The following is a 23,955-nucleotide window of genomic DNA, read 5'->3' as shown; positions in this document are numbered from 1 at the left end:
GATTATCATGACATGTATTTTTAGAGATAAAGTAAAATACTGTAATTGAACATAATGAATTATAAAAATTCTTGATAAGAGAAAGGAACATATTACATAAAACCTTGCACAAGAGATAAAAGAAATATTAAGAACATTAAAACGGTAGATGGTGAACGTACATTATGTAAATTCCATACTGCATTAGACATTAAATACATTTCCAAACACAAAAATCTAGGTTCCTACTCAGAAAAGAAATTGTCCACGGTTGACTGTTTTTAGGTTTTTACTGCTTTCTTGAACTATAAACCACCGAGCTGGATAGCTGCAGTCGCTTAAGTGCGGCCAGTATTCAGTATTCGGGAGATAGTGGGTTTGAACCCCACTGTCGGCAGCCCTGAAGATGGTTTTCCGTGGTTTCCCATTTTCACACAAGGCAAATGCTGGGGCTGTACCTTAATTAAGGCCATGGCCGCTTCCTTCCCATTCCTAGCCCTTTCCTGTCCTATCGTCGCCATAAGACCTATCTGTGTCGGTGCGACGTAAAGCAACTTGCAAAAAAAAAAAAAAACAAACAAACTATAAAACCTCCCACATTCCCACATTGCCTTCCATGTGTTCTGAGGCACACTGACTGAACCTTCCATAAACCACCTCAGTTTTTCACACCCCCCGACATCTTCAAGTTAACGCAGCAGACGGGACATCGGCAACTTATTCTTAGAGATTCTTAGAACCTATTCATAGGCCTATATCGCCCCTGCATTTATACTAATTGTCACAGCCACGGGCGTAGTTTCTGGCTGTTTCGCAAGTACCGCATGGACAAGCCGATATTGAGTTTATTTTCCTGCTTTAATCCTCTTCATGCTAAAGGTAATGAAGAAAAGAAAAGCAGGTTCGAAGTTGCACAAATGAGTGCATGGGAAAGTATTGGGGTATTACGTGCGAGTGATAAAGGCACAGTAGCAACACTAGCACATCTAAACGTAAACAGTTTCTTTCCCCGCGAGAATTTTATTTCATGTCTCCTCATCCTTGTGCTACGTTCTAATAATCCGATGTAATAATTACGAGCAACACGATAATACAATGTTTAGCTCGTATAAAGGTAAAAATGAAAATAACTTTCAATTTTACGCCAATGCGTGGTATCGCAATGCCTCTGCGTATATGTATCAGGCCCCCTCTCACCAACACCCAGCTGGTTATAAACATTCGTTCAACTTCGTAGACAATCGGGATCTTTCGGCCGGCTGTTTGGCGGCATAATACATATCAGCTGGCAAGTCGGCTGCATTCTCTTTGGTCGGCTGTTTCCTGCATAGAGTCGGGATGTTTCTTTGCTTCGTAATAGTTTATTCACCTAACTAATAATGGACACAGGAAATCTTATCAGTTTAGTTCCAAAACGTAATTTCCTCTACGACAAGACCCATAAGCATTATTGCAACAACAACGTAAGAGAGAATGCCTGGAAGGAAATAAGCATGGGAATGTAAACCAAACTGGTTAGAATATTCAATTTTGTGGTAGATTAAGCCTATATGGTACTTTATTTCGCAATTATTGTTGACCTTCTTTCAAATCATATTATCATGTTAGAGTTCATATACAGTACGGTATGTCAGTACAATAATTGACTTGGCTTGGAATGTACAGTATTTACCATGAACAATTTTGTAAGTGGCATTCCCTACGGTTGTCGTTCATGTATTCCTAACAAACAGTATGGTAATGCATAAGAAGCTGCTGTGTTGTGGACAAATATATTAATGTTGATGCCACCTCGATTAATGACTTCACCATGTCGCGGCCCGCAACTTACTGCATTACTGTTTTATCAAAGCATCCATTGCGGGCTTTTTGTTTCCCGCGTAGAATCCCATTTGATTCTATTCTGCTTGATGTAAACGGTGGAGTGGAAATTATGACTGATGGATTTGATTCGATTACACAAGGTGAGAGTGAGCATCTGGTGGTGGTGGTGGTGGTGGTGGTGTTGTCACAGCATGACGTCATATGGCCTTGGCAAGCCCGGAGAGGCTCCATGACAGGCGCAAATGGTTTAACACAGGGTTCAACTTGCATGGGGACTGGAGGGTTCTAACCATGAGCTGCTTTGAGCGGACGTTTTCTATCTCAAGGGGCTCTAAAATTTGAACTGTTTAACCGGGAAATATATTTACAACAGAACACTTTAAGCAGGATAAATATGAATATATCTTAATGCAACCAATCAAGGGACCAAGAATACCACACTTCTTAGGCGGGAAAACTTCTTATGCGGAAACTTCTTAACCGAGTTTCACTGTATCTTTTTTCTCTCAGTTGTTTGCTATAATTTCAGGCATTTATCTACCTGCGATTTTTTAAGCAAGATATCTGTTGCTAAGTTGGCCATGCAATTATGCAATTTGGGTCATGTGGCTGTGAGTTTGCAATCAGGAGATGGTGGGTTCTCAAACCCCACTGCCGGCAGCCCTGAAGATGGTCTTTTTGTGGTTTCCCATTTTCACCTTACTTTATTAAGGCTACAGGCACTTCCTTCCCAATCCTAGGTCTTGTTGCCATAAGACCTATCTGCGACATAAAACAAACGGCAAAAGAAAAAAACAGTCCCCAAGCAAAAGGCCAAGGAGCCAGACACAATAAGATACATTTTAAAAATACAAGATTTGCTTTGTAAAAAATAAAAACATTGCATTTACCCACAAATGAACAGCACACTTTTGAGCCAGTTATGCAAATCAATAAACATTACAAGTAATAAACATCACTTTTAATCATCAGTATTGACAAAATACTCAAGTTATTAGATGAGAAGAGTCGACCTTTCTCAATACCTAATACTGCCTTATCTTTTTAAAAGTAATATATTTTTTACTAATATAAATAAAAGTACATTCCGTCCCTCGTTGGGGACATCTTCAACTGATAGAAGATATTAAAATATTAAAAAATGCATGACAAATAAATTATAACTAGACACTCTAAACCAGTTTTAAATGTTTTTTAGGGTACACTGCTTATTAATAACACGTCTTCTTTTTTAACATACAGTTCTTGTATATTACCTCTTGTGATGATTTTAATGTATTTTATTAAGCTGAAGCTGGCCGCAATAAGGGATGAAATATGTACTTCCATTTATATTAGTAAAAAAAATGTATTACTCTTAAAAAGATAATACAGTATTAGGTATTGAAAAGGGTGGACTCTTCTAAATTACTGAATTGAGTATCACTATTCAAAATAGCTAAATATCCTATGCAGAGGTACCAAACATGAAGATTCATAATCTCTTTTAGCACATTTTTATTACAAATGATAACATCTGAAAACTCTACTTATGATAAAATCAGTGACATTCATGGTTAAGGGAGTGAACAGTACTGAGATAGCAGACAAACAATTTATTTTAGCCACTACATAATATTTTTTGGAAATTTGACCATTTATGAAGTACATTGTGTTTGTGTACATAAATAACAATATAAGCAATATCATTTTTTTTACAAGTTTCTTTACGTTGCACCGACACAGATAGGTCTAATGGTAACGTGGGACAGGAAAGGGCTAGGAGTGGGAATGAAGCAGCCGTGGCCGTAATTAAGGTACAGCCCTCGCATTTGCCTGGTGTGAATATGAGAAACAACAGAAAACTACCTTCAGGGCTGCCGACAATGGGGTTCAAACTCACTATCACTCAAATACTGGATACTGGCAGCACTTAAGCGACTGCAGCCACCGAGTTTGGTAGAAATATGAATTGAATAAGCAAGTGTATAAATTTAAATAATTAAGCTAGGGAGGATATAGAAACACACACAAGGATGTAATAATGACATGTGGTCTCCGGTGAGGCCTGGTGCAGGTCGTTTGACATGCAATGTAAGCGGCTGAAGTTTTACGGGGACCTTCTGAGAACGGGCAATGGCAGACTTAAGATCTTCTAACTTATCAAAAGCTACAAGACTAGAAGCATGTGGCTGAATGAAGTAAAAAAAAAAAAAAAAAAAAGCCTTTACCAAAGGTTGTTAAATCTTGCAAACGTAAAGGAAAAACTAATAGCAGGACTCAAGAGGTATTTGGAATGAACGCGAGCATCCAAGAGAACTAGTTATCTAGTCATAAGTACTCCCTAGTGGGCTTATATCACTAATAATAAAGAAGAATGATGAATAATTTCATAAGTTGCTGCCAGAAATAGTTAGAAAATGAAGAAAGCAGTTCCTACATCTCCTTGCATGATCACTTTAAATATTATTAGCCAGTGAATATTATTTGTTGCTGTCTGGCCGTGAGTATAGGCTGGTAGTTTCTAACGTCAGGCTTATATGATGGAGCAGTTCTACCACCACTATAGCCTAAACCCACAAGCTGGATATGTCTTGCTGCGGGTACGAAGGTGACTAGAATCTGTCATTAAAGATGATGACATAGTTCTAAACTCCAGTGTTGTAATATGAAGATATTAGTCATCTGAAAAAAAAGAAAAGTCATCATTGTAGCTGGCAGATTATTAAGAATATTTCTATAATACTGTATTCTGGACAATTTTAATAGAAGTAGAGTCAGTTATTTATATTTTATACTATACCTTATATACTTGTTGGGTATCTTCAGAAGGTTGACTTACCATTCTGTCTAGTTGTTGGCCATCTACTAGTGCAACTTGTCATGTACCACATGCTTCAGACATATACAGTGCAGTAAGCTGGGTGACCTAAATTAACAGGTCTTTTGGAGAAGTAGAATTGCAGTCCAAACTCCAGATCTGTCAAAAATATCTCTGCTTTCCCAATGCAGCAGGACAAGCTACTCTTACTAAAGCAAATTGGGAAAGTTGAAGAAATTAATTTCCTTTTCTGCGGCTACATACATGACATAATACATCCAACATTACCTGATAATAGAGGGTGATCTTGTGGGAAATATTAGAGCACAAAGTGAAAGTGTCTCACCCTTCACGTTGTCTAGGGTGCAAGAAAGCGTTATGAGGTGTGTAGAGGGCGGATAGTTTGAGCATATTTTGTAAATGAAATGGTACTATGCAGTAATAAAATTGCACTGTTTATTTAAGTTTATCTTCATTCCATTATTTGAGGCTTTCTCCCTTAGAGCAGATTGCCCTCAGCACAGATAGCAGAGACGTTGCTGAGAGCTCGGATTGAAAATCTACTTTTCCATAGCACCTATTGCTTTAGGCCATCCAACATATGTACCTGAAGCACGCTGAACATTTCATGAGGGGAAAACTAAAATGAGACATATCTGGTGTTGGTGATGGTTCTGTGATTGCTGTTTCAAGGGGAATCATCCGCTTGAATTCTAACAATAGGAATAAAGAGGAAGAAGCCCTTCCTTTCCAGGATTGAAGGAATTGGGAAAAGAAGGGAAATGGCTCTGATAGGTGTGAATATTACAATAAAAAGTGATTTTATAGTTCTACATGACTGTTGATATCATAACCATAACCAAAGAACCTCAAGGTTTACATGGGATCCGAGCCACAGGTATTTGACTTTCCATCTCAAAAATCCCACCTTCATTGGATATGAATTGAAATGCAGTCTTGCATTGTCCTATGGTTATCACGCCTCAATTTTTTCCCCATGTGTTTAACGTTCACTAACACATACATGTTTTCAGCAACAATGGGACAATAGGAAGGTAGTTACAACAAACAAAACCAAAAACACAAATAAAAAACACTTAGCTAAAGGCTAAATATGCATTCCCTTACCTTCCACACATCTTCATCTTCCACTTCCATCCAATCCAATTAACCTGGACTAATCTCCTGGCCAGAGAGAGGACATTACTTTCTAGGGGGCCTGCCCCACCCCGTCAGTGTAAGAAATGAAAACATTCGTAGCTAAATAAATAGGTAGTAAATATTGAGACATTTTCCCTATGTGAAAAAGAAAAAACCATACTGAGGCCTGCCTATGGCAGCATTGCAAACCATGATCTCCCAGAATCAAGTTTACAACTACATGACCCATACTGCTTAACACATTCACTCCTGTAGACGCCTTAATGCGTTTAAGAGCAGCATTATGTGCGGGACCGTATCCGAGTTAAGGCATTTAAGGTCGCGCAATGTAAACGTTGTTTCGAATTTAGCACTAAATTTGTTCAAAGTCATACTTCATGTTGAAAACAATAGATGGCATATAAATGAACAGCCTGTCATCCTGACTACCTGAACAGTGGGTACATTCCAATGCTTTCTTTCTTTTTTGTTTGTTTGAATAAACACGGACCTAAACCAGTCATGGTATTCTTGCAAGGGTGTGTAGTGAAGTGAGTTATTGTGTCGCGATAACATGACAAGTAACAAACACAGCATACGAAGAGAGGAAATTTAAGACATACTACTGAACGATAATTCTGGTGATGAACTCATCTCTGATTTCAGTGATAGTGAAAGCAATTCTGATGGTATATACCAGACTCTGGGCAAAGTGAAATTGAGCACATTGAAATAACCGATACGCATCCGTCTTATTGCCCACCTGCAATCAAGTTCATTGGCTGGGTAGGATTAAATGTTGACATCAAAAATAGAAACAAAATTATGTCTTTCGTTAATTAATTTGTAAATGACAGTTTCCTTGAATGTGTATGCCATCAAACAAACCTTTACATGGAATAAGTTATAAGTGCAACACCGCATCCATTCACTAAATAGGCCTAATCTTTTTTCAGACGTGGAAACCAGTTGACATAAATGAGCGGAAAATGTTTTTAGGGCTAATGTTTGTAACCAGAATAATTTAAAAACCAGATCGAAAAATGTACTGGACAGAGGACACTATTTTTGGCTCACTGACTTTTTTCGAAAACCATGGCACGAACCCGGTTCAAAAACATATTGTCATCCTTGCACCTTAATGACAGAAGTCATGAGGGGAATCCTGAAAGGCTATACAAAATTAGGCCTATTCTCAAAATGCTCAGTGATCAGTTTTTGTACAGCAACATTTAATGTAAAATAGTGCAGTATAGAGATGACAGGATTTAAAAAGGCTGGACTGGAGGTTTAAATCACCCACTGAAAAGCTGGTAGTCAACGTGTTAACTAAATCACTTGGCCTTGCAAACCCAATACCATATCAGGGTCAGAAGAGATCAAGAACTGTACAGTTTGACTATCTAAGCAGTTGCCACTTGCCAGATGATCCAGACATATTAGTGCTACAGTTACTTCATTCTCTAATGAAATTAGTATCCCTTCACACAGAGGTATAAGAAGTTCTTCCTTGTTGTGATAGATGTCAAGGGATATCTGGGAGAATTTTGAAAATAATGACTAATGTCATCTAATTTTTAATATTTTTTTTTTCAATAAGAACACTGTTTGATTTCTTAGGCTGCACATTTCTTGTATCCTGAAATTTAACCAAGAGTAGCAATAACAGACAGATAACATTACTTAGATAATGTTTTCATAAAAATAATGTAAATAATAAAACAAATGTTTCCTTTTGAAAATTCAAGTGATCCATTCATTTTGCCTGTCAGTATATTTAGAGAATGGAGTACTGGGCAGCTGCTAAAATAATACTGTGATGAATGTTAGCAGCCAAGAAATTCTGAACATTTATCCAACATGACATTTTTAAGGAAATAGGCTTAAACTATGCAAATTCAACCAGGACTCAAATTATTAAATCTATAAATTTTCACAAATTTTATGAATCAAATAAATACTATACAACTCACCCTTCATTCATTTCATTCTTTTTATTTGCTGATGAATACAGATATAATAATTAAGCTGAAAACTACTTTCTAAATTATCAACTACATACTCGTACAACACCTGGAAAGCAAAGCTGCCTTACAATGCTGTGTTTGTAAGTGGAGCAGGATTGCTTGTCTGTCCACTATTTCATGCTCAGCTTAAAACTAATTATTTTTAAAAGGAGTAAGTTACGTCTTACGTTCAGTTCAGCTCTCAAGGGAAACTGACAAACTGATCAACAAAAGTATAGTCTTGGAACTTTCACAGTTAGCAGCATGCGGGACAAGAGAATCACATGGCACTTCTTAAATTCTTCATACATAGAGCCAGAGTTGTAAGGTTTGTCGTAGTTCCATTAAAACTTCTTCTTTACTGTGTTTCTCTATATTTCCTAAAGATGTCTTCTTTCAGAGTTCTTAACTTCATTTTAAAATGCTAACACAATATGCTTTTTTGTATGTATAAACTCGTGGAAAGTGATGTTATGATTGAATGTAAGAATAAAATAAATTATCAATGAAAGGAAACAACAAATTTGAAAATGGACACAGAAGCAACAGCAGGGAGTAAAAATACAAGAAGGATCGTACTGCATCTGCAGCAGCCATTAGAGCTTCAGTTGGCACCAGAGCGACGCAGTGTAATAAATCAATTACTTAAGGGACAGCTCCGAGCCAGACGTCCTGTCCAGTAACTCCGAATCCCTGCCATCTATGACTTCCGTGCTGTCAAGCTAGAGCTCATTGGAGGGCAGAGTGGAGATCTGTTGTGTTCTCAGATGAGAGCCATTTCTGTCTTGGTGCCAGCGATGGCCGAAGGGAGAGTCCTTCATGGATATACAAAATATTATCTGCATCTGCTCCGGATCTGCAAATGGTTATCTGTGGTTATTGTAACTATATAACATCCAAGGTATTGAAAGGGATAGATCTGTTAACATAATACAGTGGACCTGATACCTGCACCAGCACCCCTACAGTGACAGACTTATGATGGTTTTCCTCTTGTGACAACTACCGACATATTGAGTGGTTCTCTTTCAGAACATTTGTTCCTTCATTTCATTAACTGCGGGCAGGAGCCAATTAGGCTTGGGTCATATTTACGGCTTTATGGACTCAAAGCTCTTTTTACATCACCATTCTCCCATACCAATTTCAACGGTCGCTTCACCACAAGCAAAAGTAACTGCATGAAATATATGACTGACTTGTGGACATTTCTTGAGTATACCTGAGTGAAAATGAATAAACATCATTATTTAGAAATTATCAGCAAAATTATCCATACTGACACAGAGTTTCCATCCGCAAAGATACTAACTTTGCAGATATATGCATCCGTGCAGGGCTGTAATTGTAGGTTGGTAGGGAGGAGGCCATGACAGTGCCTGCAACCAAGCTGTCTGCAGCATTGACACACTGGACTACACCAGGAATTATGGTCTGGGGAGGCAGGCTGGGCAGTTCAGATGGTAGAGCATTGGCCTTCTGAGCTCAAGTTGTGGGTTTGATTCCAGCTCAGTCCAGCAGTATTTGAAAGTGCCTAGGTATGTCTGCCTTGCATATTCAAAGAACTCTTGCGGGACAAACTTCTGGCACCTCAAAGTCTCAGAAAATTGTTAATGTAGTTAGGGGACATAAAACCAATAATATTATTATAATTAAATTAAGAAATGACTTGAAGGAGACTCACCAAGATAGCATATATAGCAATCATATGCCAGTGTTGACATGTTAGTGCTGACCTACTGCCCTTTTCCATTCCTCCTTGGCTCACCTTGCATCTGTTAGTGTACAGTAACTGCTAGGGACTATCAAAGTATCCCTTACAACTCTGGTTCTATAAAGTGTGAAACACAAAATATCACATCTTTAGACCTCCCCATGAGCTATAAATTGTGAAAGTTTCAAAGTGATAATCGTCGAACAGTTCTCTGCTTTTCCGGGTCCATCAAGAGATCTGGATGTCAACCCAGCAAACAGTAATTCTGCTAACATTTCTAACAAAGAGACAAAGAAGCAACTTCTATAAGAAAGATATAGGCATGAAATATTAAAGGCCAAAACTTACAAACTATAATATTACATCTACTTGAGTTAGTTCTCAAGCTGTTAGAACTACAGAAAGCTTTAGGAGGAGAAATTCTCCTGTTTTGTACAGGGATATATATAATATACAGAAGTCCTCTTGAGTAATACTTGAAAATAGGATTCAGAAAAAAAAATATTAAAATAAGCTTAACTATTGGTTGAATACCACTCAAAATTTTCACTAGAATTCAGAAAAATTATTAAAATAAGCTTAAATATTGGCTGAATACCACTCAAAATTTTCACACCCCATAGGAAATAAAGTCTAAAACGGTCTAACACCGAGGTTAGCCGGTTCGAGTCCCGTTGGTCGAAAAAATTTTCACCATCAGAATGTTGGCCGGCAGGGTAGGGGAGGTGGTGGTATACAATTTCTAATCACTAGATTGCGTGCCAAAAGCCTGGATTAAATTCCAAACCTCTCCGCAGTGCTCATATGGAGTGAGGGCATATGACGCTGTTGATGGTGATTCGTCCGTCGGATGGGGACGTTAAGCCTTGAGCAGACCCCTTGGTGCTATTCGACAGGAGTAGGCTATGTGCCGGCACCGGGTTTCACCCTCTCCCTACTATCATATATCACGTCATTCATTTCATCTCTCATTAACTCCTCTGATGAGGTTGACGTCAGGAAGGGCATCCGGTCATAAAAAACCGCCACGACAAATTCATCTCACCTCATACCCGACCCCGTAGGGAAACGGGACAAGGGCTGGACAAACATAGGAAATAAAGAAAAAAAAGCACAGATAAAATTATTAGATAAGTTTAATCATATCATGATCAGGTTTGGTGGACCATGCACAGCTGCAGGACATTTCCTTCACTGTGTCCCATCCCTTGTTCTCTCCCACCAGGCGTTCTCAAAGCTGATCTGTCTCCAGTCTTCAATAGTCTGTCACTCTACCCATTCCTTGATCTGCCCAGCGGTCCCTTCCCACAGAGGACAAAATCTATCAGTTTCACAGGTCATCTGTGTGTATCCATTTGTGAAACATGCCGGGCTAACACGAGGCGTTTACTTCTTATGCAGCTTATAATATTTGGAAATTCATACATTTCATCCTGCTCACAACTGTATCATTTCTACCCCTCCCCAGTTGTTGCGTCCTTTATCACTCATGAAGATCTTCTGCTAAACTTGCAATATGTGTTCCTGGATTATGTTGACTGTCCAGACAAACTTCTTCTATACACTTGCATAGCCATTGTGGTGTAGTATCTGGTATAGTGCAATGGAGCATTGAACCTCCAAATTCCAGTTTATATCAAATTTTAATTAACTACTACAGTTTCAGAGTTCCTTATGAATCTCAAAGCTCTTGCTAAGCCCACCTCTCCATAATATACTCGTACTGACTTTCAGTTCATGCAAACTGCGCGAAGTCCATGACTGGATACTCGTCTGAAATGTTCCCTCTTGCATGGTGAGGGGAGAGATAAGGTGTGGGGGGACATCAGTCAGCACAAGGACGAGAGAAGGATATCACAGAAACTGTATCCCTGCTATACGCACGCGCAATATGCTACAAACAACAACACGAAACATGGATTCTTTAGTCACAATAAAACTAATAAACTTAAAGATGACGAATTCCAGGAATCGGGTATTTATAAGCTGACTTGTGCTCAATGTAAAAAAACTTACATGGGACAATCTGGAAGGAACTTCTTAATTAGATATCAAGAACACTTCAATGCTGAAAAATACAAAAGATTCTCTGCCATGGGATCCCATATGAAAGTCCAACCACAAATTCACTAATATAAAACAGGACCTTCAAATTATGTGTATGATAAATAAAGGTAATCTTATGAACAACCTGGAAAACATCCACATCGTTCTTGATAAATTGGAAAACGGTGAAGAGAATCTCAACGAAAACGAGCATAAAAACATCTTATATGAGAATATTAGCAAATACTTAGAATGGGTAGACATGAAACAGACTAGACGAACAAGAGATATAATCAAATACAACATCGCAGAAGCCCAATCTCCCTCCTCACATGTTATTTTAGATGACGATAAATCTCTACTTCCCTTCTCACCAGAGCTTACCATGAACTGTCAGACTGTATCACATCGTTACTTCACCAGGTCGCGCTCAAAGACAGACCCTCTAGACAGCGCAGAATAAATATCTTTTCCAAACAAGAACGAGAGGCAAGATGTCCTATTCTGATGACCTCCATTTTTATCAAAGAAGTCTCCAAAGAACTTTTATTTGTGCTTATTGTCATAATGTTTTTTCTTCTCAATTCTTTATTTATACAGCTGAAGAGGACCACTAAGTGGTCGAAACATGTCCTGTAAGTTTTAATTATATTCAATTTTGCCTGAGGCAATAATAAAGTATCGATTAGGTGGTTATTTATACTTACTTCTTCAATATGCTACTCTCGCTCATCTTCGTAATTGTTGTGGGGGTTGCAAAACTAGCATGTGCCTGCCATCTATTGCCTTTACAGGAATTTAACTATTGCATATAGTGCACGTCTGCATATAGTTAGCACTACTGCTGACAAACATCATTACTACCATAAGTCGCATTAAACTACCCAACTCCGATTGATACTTTCTCTCAAATGTATCAATACTTACTAAACATCTATTCATTTGCTTTCTTTGGGGTAATTACATTTTGGAGGGAAAGCTACGTCATTGAGACAAAGAGGATCGGAAAGGTAATACCGTTCCTCACACAGGTTCTTAAAATTAAGTTACTAACATTCTCAACAGTGTGAACATACATCCTTAAAGTTTCCTCATGTTTACAAAAGTTTGTTGAACCCCTGGTGACAAAAGTCACAAGCTGCCACTGTAACACTTCATGACATGCCAGTGAGTTTCTAATTGGAATTTGTAGTTCCACAGAAACACACTTCTTGTAATGTCAATTCTGGTTTTTGTTTCTACAACCCAATCCCATTCATTCTTTTCTTGCAAAAACTACAAAATGTTTTATATGCTTATAAGCTGATGTAGGAAATGTTGGCTTGAGAGCAAATGATGCTCACAAAAATGCCAAATGGTGTTTAGTGACTCGAAGAACAGACCCTACATCTGCAAGACAACAAGATGATTTCTTCATCTTTTGTGTTCCCCTTGAGGCTAGATGTTAAACAAGAAACCCTCCATTGAACGACAAGTCAAAATCAATACAATTGACTAAATTAGAGCACGACACTGAACTATTTTATTTCTGAAACAGATAAACTAAATATGTATGGTACAGAATTCGCTTTAGTCTTACCTTTGGAATAGTAAGACACTACTATACACTAAAGTGAGAATGGTTAAGACATTAGTCTTTTCCATAGCTACATATGGTTGTGAAAGCTGTACCATAAGGAAGAAAGATAAGAAGAATGTTAATGCATTTGAGCTCTGGTGTTGGAGAAGGATATTGCATATCCCTTGGACAGCCAAGAAGACTAATACATGGGTCATTCAAAAGATCAAACCAGATCTGTCTCTTGAGGCATTGTTACAAGATTACAGCTGTCATATTTTGGACACATTTGAGATGCTGTGATTCATTGGAAAGGACTATTATATTTGGGAACGTGGAGGTATCTCAGGGACTAAGGCAGCCAACATTGAGATGGATCGGTTCTATCAAATCCAACATGAACATGTCACTGAAGGATCTGAAATACGAGGGCAAGCCAATAAGTATCTGCAATTTTGCTCTAGTTGTCTTTAGGTTGGCTCTATGGCAATGTGTGCTCACCAACCATTGTCTATGTCTGTGGCAGGTTTCAGCATTATCAGATTAGTACAGCTGCGCTGTTGCGACGTAAAGATTGTCGCGCCACTCTCTGTTTGTACCAAGGAAGAACAGCATTCCGTAATCCGTTTTTTGTGGACTGAGGGTGTACCAGGAACAGAAATTCATAGAATAGTTACTCGTGTGTTATTCAGGATCATATCACGCACGTGTTCAATATTGGCATCAGTTACGGCTGCAGATGGACTCCCGGATCTTTCCTCGTCCTTCACGCTCGTGCAACCCCCTTTGAACTAACTGTTCAATCTACTGGTAAACACTTCGCTGTGGCAAAACATTTTCACCGTATTGTACTGAGTCTTCTATGAATGTCCGCTCCTGGTACAACCTCAAACCACAAAAACCGGAGTACAGAACGTTGTTCTTCCTTGGTGCAAACAGAAAGCGATGCGTCCATCTTTACCAGCTGTACTGATCTCATAAAATCTGGAGGCAGTCCATCCATACAGTCGCCAGGAGTCGACATTGACTTGACGGCACCTGATCATCATTATTATCATCGTCACTATATTTAATGAGGAGAATACTGCAAATAACTTGGCAAGACGGGCGCACAAATATCAGCGTTCTTGAAGAGGCACACACCACCAGTATAGAATTGATGGTTTTTAAGACGCCAGCTACGACGGACAGGCCACGTAGTTCGCATGCCCAATAATTGCATTCCCAAACAAGTGTTTTACTCTGAGCTATCAGTAGGTAAACGCTGTGTAGGCGGTCAGAGGAAGCGATTTAAAGATGTAATCAAGGCTAACTTGAAGAGATGTAACATTGATGTTGATAACTGGGAGAGCTTAGCGCTTGACCGTTCATCCTGGAGATCACTAGTCCATTACGGCACACTGTCTTTTGAAGAAAACCGCCGACGTACAGCGAATGACAAGAGGCAACGTAGGAAAGAAAAGGAAGTGCTGAGAAGACATAGAAATAACATAACTGCTCCACCTGGGACTACCTGTCATCACTGTGGCAAATTGTGTAACTGTATAGTCACCTCCGAACACATAGATGAAGAGACATCCTACCTGGAAGACAAACCTACTCGATTACGAGTGTTTGCTATCATCATTTAATGAAGAGAAAGATAAAAGTTTAGCTTTTCCTGCAGCTGCTTAAAACAACACTCTTGCAGTTTTTTTTTTTTTTTTCCCTTTCTCTATATTACAGAGTTAAAATTTTGAGTGATACAGCATTTTTAGCATGTAATAAAAAGGTATGAAATGAAAAGTAAATATTTAGGTATACAACTCAGCCATTTTGTATGGAGAGCAGATATGGTGAACATTGATAAAGAGAATGTAAGAGAAATTTTGGGTGAAATTTTGAACTAGAGAAAAGGTTGTTAGAAGCTGTTCCCTGCATCAAGACAATGCACCAGCTGACAATGCCCTTTCTGTGAAATGTTTTTCTTGAATATCCTCTACACTCGCCAGATATGGCACTTTGTGACTTTTTCCTTCTCCCATAAGTGAAAAGTGTTTTAAAGGGAACTCATTTTCAGACCATGGAAGAGTTAAAAGCCAAAACAGTGAAGGTACTGCACAGGTTTGACATTTAATGACTATCAGCATTATTATGAATAGTGGAAGATCCATATGCAGTGATGTATAGACAGAGAAGAGAAGTACTTTGAAGGTGTTTCGGGGAAGTTGTGATATTCGTGTAATAAATCGTATTTATGATATCAGACCTGTTTCCTTGGGTGTAGCCAGGGGAGGAGGAGGGGGTACTGGGGTTGGAACCCCGCCCATGAGATTTTTACAAAAATAAAATGAACACTGAAGTACATAAACATTCAGAGGTATAACTGCAGAACCAACATATCTGTTGAATCTATTTTCTAAAAAGCCTTGAAAGTTGGATTTTAGATTGTAAATCAAACAGACCATTCCGTGTAAAACTGTTGTCCTTGATTGTATTGTTCTTGTTCTGTATTTTAATGTAACATGTTATAGTGCACTCTAATCTGAATATCAACATAATTCACTTGTATCATTGTCCTTACATAAAAAAGTCATACGTGCGTGCACCACACGCACAAGCACCTTGTGTTCTATCATAATTTTGTAGTCCGGCTCCATGGCTAAAATAGTTAGCATGTTGGCCTTTGGTCCAGAGGGTCCCGGGTTCGATTCCCAACTGGGTCGGAGATTTTAACCTTAATTCATTCGGGGTGTGTGTGGCATATTCAGTATTAGAAACCATCTTAGGTTGGGCCCACATCTTCACAGCCATGCAGGTCGCCTAATAGGCCGTCTATGAGAAAAAGACCTGCACCAGGCCTCTCTGGAGGCCATATGTCATTATTATTATTATTATCATAATTTTGTAACTAAAACCCCCATTGGCCGATGCTGGCTATGCTGCTGCCTGTTACACACCTCATATGCATATGTATAATCATAATATCCCTTCAAATGCTATCAGTTTGAACCTTCCATTTCTCCAGCGACCTCAGATATTTGGGACAAACAGCTTGTAAAGATGGATTCATAAAATGAACAAATTAATTTTCTATTTGAAATAAAAATTAAAGAACTTTTGTATTTTGTCATAGAGTGAATTTAGTAAATGTTAGGTAGTTATTTCAAACTTAGTTCTTTTCTTTTCATTCATACCTTTCTCTTACATAACTGATTCTTACCTTTTTCTCGTAATCATAAATAAGATCTCAAGTACTGTTCCCAAGTGAAGAGACTCCTCCTAGTGCTCAAGTACCACCAGTGTAAATGCTTCAGCTGATATAAATATTCACTCTACTGACATGAACTTCCCACTGAACAAAAAGTGGGACTTGTATAATTTTCAACAAGATGGCTTACAGTAAGTCTTACTAACGAGAGGGACGGGTTACTCTTATCAGCGATAGGTGTCAAGATCACCGCTTGCACCTAATGTACTGTAGCTTTGCTCCCACAAAAGAAAGAAGGAAGGAAACCGTACTATAGTAGGTGTATAGTAATACTATTGGCACTTATAAGGGCCTCTCCGTTAAGGGGTTAATACTTTAAATAAAGAACAATCTGGTGTTACGTTGTTTGAAGAGGAACGATGATGACATAAAGAGAATAAACAACAAGCATGGAAGCTCCATCAAGCTCATCCATGCCCTCCCCCCAGCCATTCCATATGATCTGTGTGGATGGATGTTTCATGCCAAGATTGGGATACTAAGTCATATGAAAGAATATGTTTACTCGGATATGAGTTGCAGCCAACGATGACGGAAGAACAATCCTGTATGACACCAACTGAAGGTAGTTTCTCCAGAATTAATTTTTTTTAAATATTCTTTTTATAAGCTGCTTTACGTTGCACCAACACAGATAGGTCTTATGGCGGTGATTAAAAAATTATCAGATTATAAGAAATTTATAAGAGAAGTTTCAAAAAATTGTTGACAAAACTCCAAATACAATTTTTTTAAAACATACATTGTACATTCCTTGATGGACCAGGAAGACTTCTGATCATGCACCATCTCATAATCTGTAGGCCTTTGTGCTGAGCAGCGATTGCTTATGTTTTTGCACCATGAGATTTGTTCGTCAAACATAAAAAAAGGATAAAAATTATTGTAAATAAAACATGAAAGGAGGAAGCATAATTGTTCTAATAAGTTTAGAATCTGCAAAGGTGCACTTGCGTGTGTTCCCACAAAAAATCTATTAGATGTGATGCATTTACTGAAGAAATACGGAACTTAAATTTCACTCTGTTCTGATATTCTTCTTCTCCTCTTCGTCCTCTTTCCAGTCTTCTGGGTCGGGTTATGAATCAAGGACCTCCACAGTCTTCTCTTTCTCTCCTCGCTCCCTTCCTTCCTCCAATATTTCTTCTCTATCCTCTCCTTCACCGTATCCATCCAACTCTTCCTGGGCCTTCCCATTATTTTCTCTGTAAATACTCGCTTTGGAATTCTATCCTCTTCCATACTCACCAATCAATCAATCAATCAATCAATACTGATCTACATTTAGGGCAGTCGCCCAGGTGGCAGATTCTGTATCTGTTGTTTTCCTAGCCTTTTCTTAAATGATTTCAATGACATTGGAAATTTATTGAATATCTCCCTTGGTAAGTTATTCCAATCCCTAACTCCCCTTCCTATAAATGAATATTTGCTCCAATTTGTCCTCTTGTATTCCAACTTTATCTTCATATTGTGATCTTTCCTACTTTTAAAGACGCCACTCAAACTTATTCGTCTACTAATGTCATTCCACGCCATACAGCTCGGAACATACCACTCAATAATAAATGTAAGAAATTTATTTTTAACTTCAACCTATTCAATACAGTACAAGATGTTAACGTGTTAGTTAAACATCATTAAAATAATTGAGACATGTTTCACCCCCTTTGTGGGGCATCACTAGTCATATCAAAACCTCAAAATTCTACCAGACGTAAAATTGTAAAATCATGTTAAACACCAAATGTGTCACAAGAAATTTTCTTTAACATGTCGACATGTCTTTTTTTTTCCAACCTTCAAAAATCCTTCTACCTCTGCCGGGTTTGAACCTGCAACCTTGGGATCCAGAGGCAGATATTCTACCACTGATCCAAAGAAGCAGCTCACTATTCAAGAAGTTAACAAGATCTGGAAATAACTACGTGGTATTTCAAAACAAGGGCTCGACAACTATGAGAAATGAATTATTTTAACCAGTAGCGGCGACTGGGAATTAGAAGTGAGGGGACAAAAAAATGTACAGACAACAAGTACCAGGGTTTGAGAGATATAGCAGCAACTATGGGGTTAAAATCAAAACTGAAAAAGTTTTTTTGATGTTGTCTGAGCAAATTTCACCAGAGAGGTAAAGGTTCACGGTTTACCAACTTAAGTGTGGTAATCTTAGTTATTTGAGAAAACTCCAAAGAAAAGCAGCTCGATTTGTTCTGGTTGATTTCCGACAAAAGAGTAGCGTTACAAAAATGTTGCAATGTTTGGGTTGGGAAGAACTGAGAGAAAGAAGAAGAGCTGCTCGACTAAGTGGTATGTGATTGAAATAATAACATTAAGTTATTTATTAGACCACCACTTAAAATTAATTTTGTATTGATTAGGTGGTCTAATAAATAACTTAATGTTATTATTTCAATCAAATATCATCAATACGGACCAAAAATGATATTTATTACATGTAATAAGTGGTATGTTCCGAACTGTCAGCGGAGAAATGGCGTGGAATGACATTAGTAGACGAATAAGTTTGAATGGCGTTTATAAAAGTAGGAAAGATCACAATATGAAGATAAAGTTGGAATTCAAGAGGACAAACTGGGGCAAATATTCATTTATAGGAAGGGGAGTTAGGGATTGGAATAACTTACCAAAGGAGATGTTCAATAAATTTCCAATTTCTTTGAAATCATTTAGGAAAAGGCTAGGAAAGCAACAGATAGGGAATCTGCCACCTGAGCAACTGCCCTAAATGCAGATCAGTATTGATTGATTGATTGATTGATTGATTGATTGATTGATTGATTGATTGATTGATTGATTGATTGAGAATTTGATTCAATAATATACAATAAAACTTTCACCAAAGGAACAATATTACACATGTATTACAACTAAATAGAAGTATGGCATGATTATACAATTAAAATCATTCAGTATTTGACTACATACTAACAGATTAACAGGCACTAAGAGACTGCCAGACTGATCAATGCACACGGCAAGTGGGTGAATCATATCTCACTGTCCATGACCTTAGCGAAAAAATATTCCCTGCTCACCCTTCATCACAGCACATACAAAGTCTCCTCTACTTGCTGCTACACTATACAAATCGGTTAACCGCAACAAATGACATTTTGTGCTAATTTCCGGGAATAATTAAAGAAAATAAAGGAAAGAATTATCTGATAAGACAACAGGGCTTGTACAAATTGCTATGATTCCTAGTTTCAACTGGCTAAAATGGAATTAAAATTTAAGGTTTTTCCACAAAATGGGGTGGCAACTACCCCCGCCCCCTTGTACTCCCTAATTGACGCTAATGATTTTAACCTTAATGGTCAGCTATATTAGGTCCATACTGACTTAAAATTAATCATACGTTCATTTAAATACCTTTTTCCACCTTGCGAATTCTATTAAGAGTTCATTGTTATTAAAAGCTGTAAATGTTTTGAGAAACTTGAACTGTTCTCTCTTCTTCAGCGGCATAAAATTACCAAATTGGATTTGGATTATAATGATGTAACAAGTCCAAGAGTATGTTTGGTAATTTTACGCTGCTGAAGAAGAGAACAATTTAAGTTTCTCTAAACATTTACGGCTTTTAATAACAATGAACTGTTAATAGAATTCACTAGAATAAACTGTTAATAGTATTGACAAGGTGAAACATGATGTTTAAATAAATTAATGCATGATTAACTGTGAGAGAATTGCTATCTTTACCGAAAGTGGGAACACAAGAGCATCCCCTGAGCTCTTAGGAGTACAACAGGACAAAATGTCTAATGCCTGTTATTTAAAAAAAAAATTAAAAACACATGGCACTACAGCCCTGATGGGCCTTGGCCTACCAAGCGACCGCTGCTCAGCCCGAAGGCCTGCAGATTATGAGGTGTCATATGGTCAGCACAACAAATCCACTCAGCCGTTATTCTTGACTTTCTAGACTGAGGCTGCTATTTCACCGTCAGATAGCTGCTCAATTCTTATCACAAAGGCTGAGTGGACATTGAACCAGCCCTCAGATCCAGGTAAAAAACCCTGACCTGGCTGAGAATCAAACCCAGGGCCTCCGGGTAAGTGCCACACACGCTACCCATGGGGCCAGCCTAATACCTGTTGCTCATGGTAAAATTTTCCTTCAGATTTATTGTACAATAATTTAATTTTATAAAATTTCTATTGCTCACAGTCAAATTCAAATTTTATGAAACCTTTGATAAAACTTTTCATAAAATAGGACATGTTCTATTCTGTAAAATTAATTTTGCAAAATAAACCAATCAACGAAGCTAACATGACGATGATTCTGGTACTATGATGTGAGAAGGTTGTGAAGTTCGTTTGTAAACATAAACAAATGCTTCTAAAATGGTAGGATCTGGGTGGACTAACGAGGCTGTTAGTGTTTGTAAGAGGTTAAAACGCCAATGTATCACAACAGAAATGCAAGAAGGGAGGCAGAAAACTTAATCGCCGAACACAAGCCAGGCTGATGTGAAGACGAAGGTAAACGGCCTTTGAAATCAATTCTTGGCAGCACATACACATCTTAATTCAGAATTCGGTTCATACTCGTAGATGGCCATTCTGATGCCTCCACGGATTTTATAAAATAATTTTACTGTGAACAACACAACTTGTTTTTGTCATATTTTATAAAATTAGTTGTACAACAAATTTTACGAAACATTTTACCGTGAGCTACGGGCATAAAAGTGGGATTGTATTGTCTAGTCTGAGACATCTGGTTTTATTTTACTTTTTTTAAATTTTTTTTTTGCTAGCGATTTAAAATTTGACAAACACATCAAAGGAATGATTGGAAAGGGCTAGGAGTGGGAAGGTAGCAGTCATGGCCATAATTAAGGTACAGCTCCAGAATTTTCCTGGTGTGAAAATTGGAACCCACGGAAAACCATCTTCATGGCTGTCAATGGTGGGATTCAAACTCAACATTTCCAAAATGCTAGTTCACAGCTATGCGACCCTAACCACACGGCCAACTCACTTGGTGAGTTAGTTTTCCTTTTCGTCTTTGCTCAGGCTGAAGTTGTGCGTGTTCTATTCAATTGAGAACAGTACACAAACAAGCAAACAGAATATTACGTGATTAAATTAAATATGCATAAGCATAATTTATAACTATAAATAAGGAATATAAAAAAGCATTTATAACTATAAATGAGGAATATAAAAATCTATAAAGAGCTACAAAATACATAGATGTATAAAAAAGTGTATAGCATGGGACTAGTGCATTATTTCTTTTTTTTCTTTCCTTTTTTAGCACTTCCTTTCTTATCCTTCTTCTTCTTCCTGTATGGGCCAAGTCCTCTGCGGACCATAGTGCCTCTCCACCAGGCTTGAATTCGGATCGCCATTTTGATCCGGAGTTCCTCCTCCTCTTCTTTTAGTCTCTTTGCCTCTTTGTACTCCAAAAATTCTTGTATTTCTACTTGGCGAGCATTATACTGGAATTAAGAGAGTGATCATTGCTATAGATGGTAGATATTAGCAATCTGAAAAATAAATTTAGCATCTTCTAACATTATTCATGTAACACTTAACATTTTTACACTGGAAATGATATTTTTGTATGGTGAATTGAATGTTAAAATATCAATGTATCAGCTGCTGGATTTTCTGGATATTTCAGCTTAAATTCAAGAAAGTAACTAAAGGAATATATAAAATTGAAGTAAAATGGTAAATAACAGACATGTAAATCATACAATATACCAACATATATTAAGAAATCTATATTAAAGGAAATAAACAATTGTATTTTGTTATTTGAACTCACCCCTTAAAAATTTAAGACAAATTTTACTTTCATTTACCTATTGTAGATACACAAAGATTTTTTAATTAAGGACTGTTTATTAATAAAATATGAACCAGTACATATTATAATTTAAATCCCTTTTTTTATTCCATTCTATGAACCTTCAACTACTCTTCCACATAATTTCCATGCTTAGTCAAACCTTTGTTATAGCATAGAAAGCCATTGCTGACAAGTGTGAAAACTACCACACCGGTAGTTTACTATCTCACACCTGCAAAATTTTAACATGTATTATTTACAGAAGAACACAAAGACAAGTTGAAACTGAGTTGGGAGAAGATGAATTTGGCTTCAGGAGAAATGTAGGAAGACGTGAAGCAATCCTGACTTTATGTCTGATCTTAGAGGGCCGAATTAAGAAGGACAAGCTTACATAAATGACGTTTTTAGATCTTGAAAAGGCATTTGATAATGTTGATTGGACCAAGATGTTTGGGATTCTGAAGGTGATTGGGATTATCTACAATCTGTCTACAGTCTACAGCGGGGCCTCTCAAACGCCCAAAATCTCACGCGTGCAAATCGAGGCGCAAGAGCTCCGTGCACTGTGCGTCGGTCCCGCTCGGCTCGGACCAATGCTTCATCTCTGGGCTACTTGGCTAAGCTCGGCTCGGATTTGGAGCGCTACGAAGCAAATGAGGATGAGGGAGACAGGCGTGGGGAAAGAGAGAGACAGCGTTATTGCTCCACATTGAGGAGTGGGGGTCTGCACTCTGGTCAACCAAGCAAAGTCGTCTTATGCACCATGCACAGGGCATGCACCAGGCGCATGCACCCTGAGAGGCCCTGGTCTACAGTGATAATAATCGAGGCCTTTGGAAAAGAAGCAGCAATCCAGAAGGCAGTGAGGCAAGGTTGCAGTTTTATGTCCCCCCCCCCACTTTTCAATGTTTCAATGTCTCACAACATTATCAAGGTCATTTTGCCGTTTTTCACAATGACGGTCCATTCAACTATCTAGTACTCTCTACAAAGGGCCTTAGATTCAATGTGACTGCATGGTTATTTTTAGTTCACCTTTATGATATTCTTAGCGGCGATTCCAGCTAACGCCTTATTTTATAAATGTCAAAATGTCTCTATTGACAAACTTTGCATACTCACCCGTTATTTACGATAGCACCAACTACGTATTTCACAACTCATGGGCGCCCATGCCTGGGGGCAAGGTGGGGATGCGGCAACCCTCTCCCCCTAGCTTTCAGATAAAGGAAAAAATCCAATATAGTCAGTTGTTTTTCTTTCAAGAAAATGAGTTAAAAGTCGGTATTATGTAGAAGTGGCCGTGTGTGGTACTCTACCATGGAATACAAGTTGCCATTCATCTTCCAAAATATTTAAAATACTACAAACCCCCCCAGGTCTACCCCCCACACCCCACCCCCCCGCCCATGTCACAACTCACTCAAAAATTTATATTCTTGTACAAATGCAATCATCTTTGTTCAGTTTGAACACACGAACTTTAACTTTAGGCAAGGTCTTTTGAGACTTTCTTGGAATTACATATTCGAGAATATACAAGTTCCACATGTTCTAGAAGGATGAAGATCTAGTTTTAGTTTCAGACGCGTGGTTTTAGACTAATATTGAGATAGTTTTGATCTATTACGTTATCACAGTTTTAATGTAGTATTGTCCATATTTTAAATGACTTTGTATACTAGTTTTAGCTTTACAATTTAATTATCTAGCTTCTTGTTTCACATTTTATTTAATATTTAAGTTCAACATTTTAAGACTGACTAAAGGCTGAAGATGCCCTCTAGAAAGTGCGAAAC

The 23,955-nt window shown here is 37.9% G+C and overlaps 1 protein-coding gene across 1 annotated transcript in view; it reads right to left on the bottom strand.

Annotated features, from left to right (window-relative positions):
- Positions 1 to 20,187: 20,187 nt before the first annotated feature.
- The window catches only part of LOC136885405 (dynein regulatory complex protein 9), a 49,217-nt gene continuing 45,449 nt past the window's right edge, over positions 20,188 to 23,955 (bottom strand). The window contains exon 6 of the mRNA XM_067157922.2: positions 20,188 to 21,797. Within this exon, the coding sequence (XP_067014023.2) occupies positions 21,585 to 21,797 (213 nt within the window). The 3' untranslated portion in view covers positions 20,188 to 21,584. The remainder of the gene's footprint in view (positions 21,798 to 23,955) is intronic.

Source organism: Anabrus simplex, chromosome 14 (genome assembly GCF_040414725.1).
Source record: "Anabrus simplex isolate iqAnaSimp1 chromosome 14, ASM4041472v1, whole genome shotgun sequence".
NCBI lineage: Eukaryota > Metazoa > Arthropoda > Insecta > Orthoptera > Tettigoniidae > Anabrus > Anabrus simplex.
Note: the sequence above shows the minus strand (reverse complement) of the source record. Positions and strands in the feature narration are given on the sequence as shown.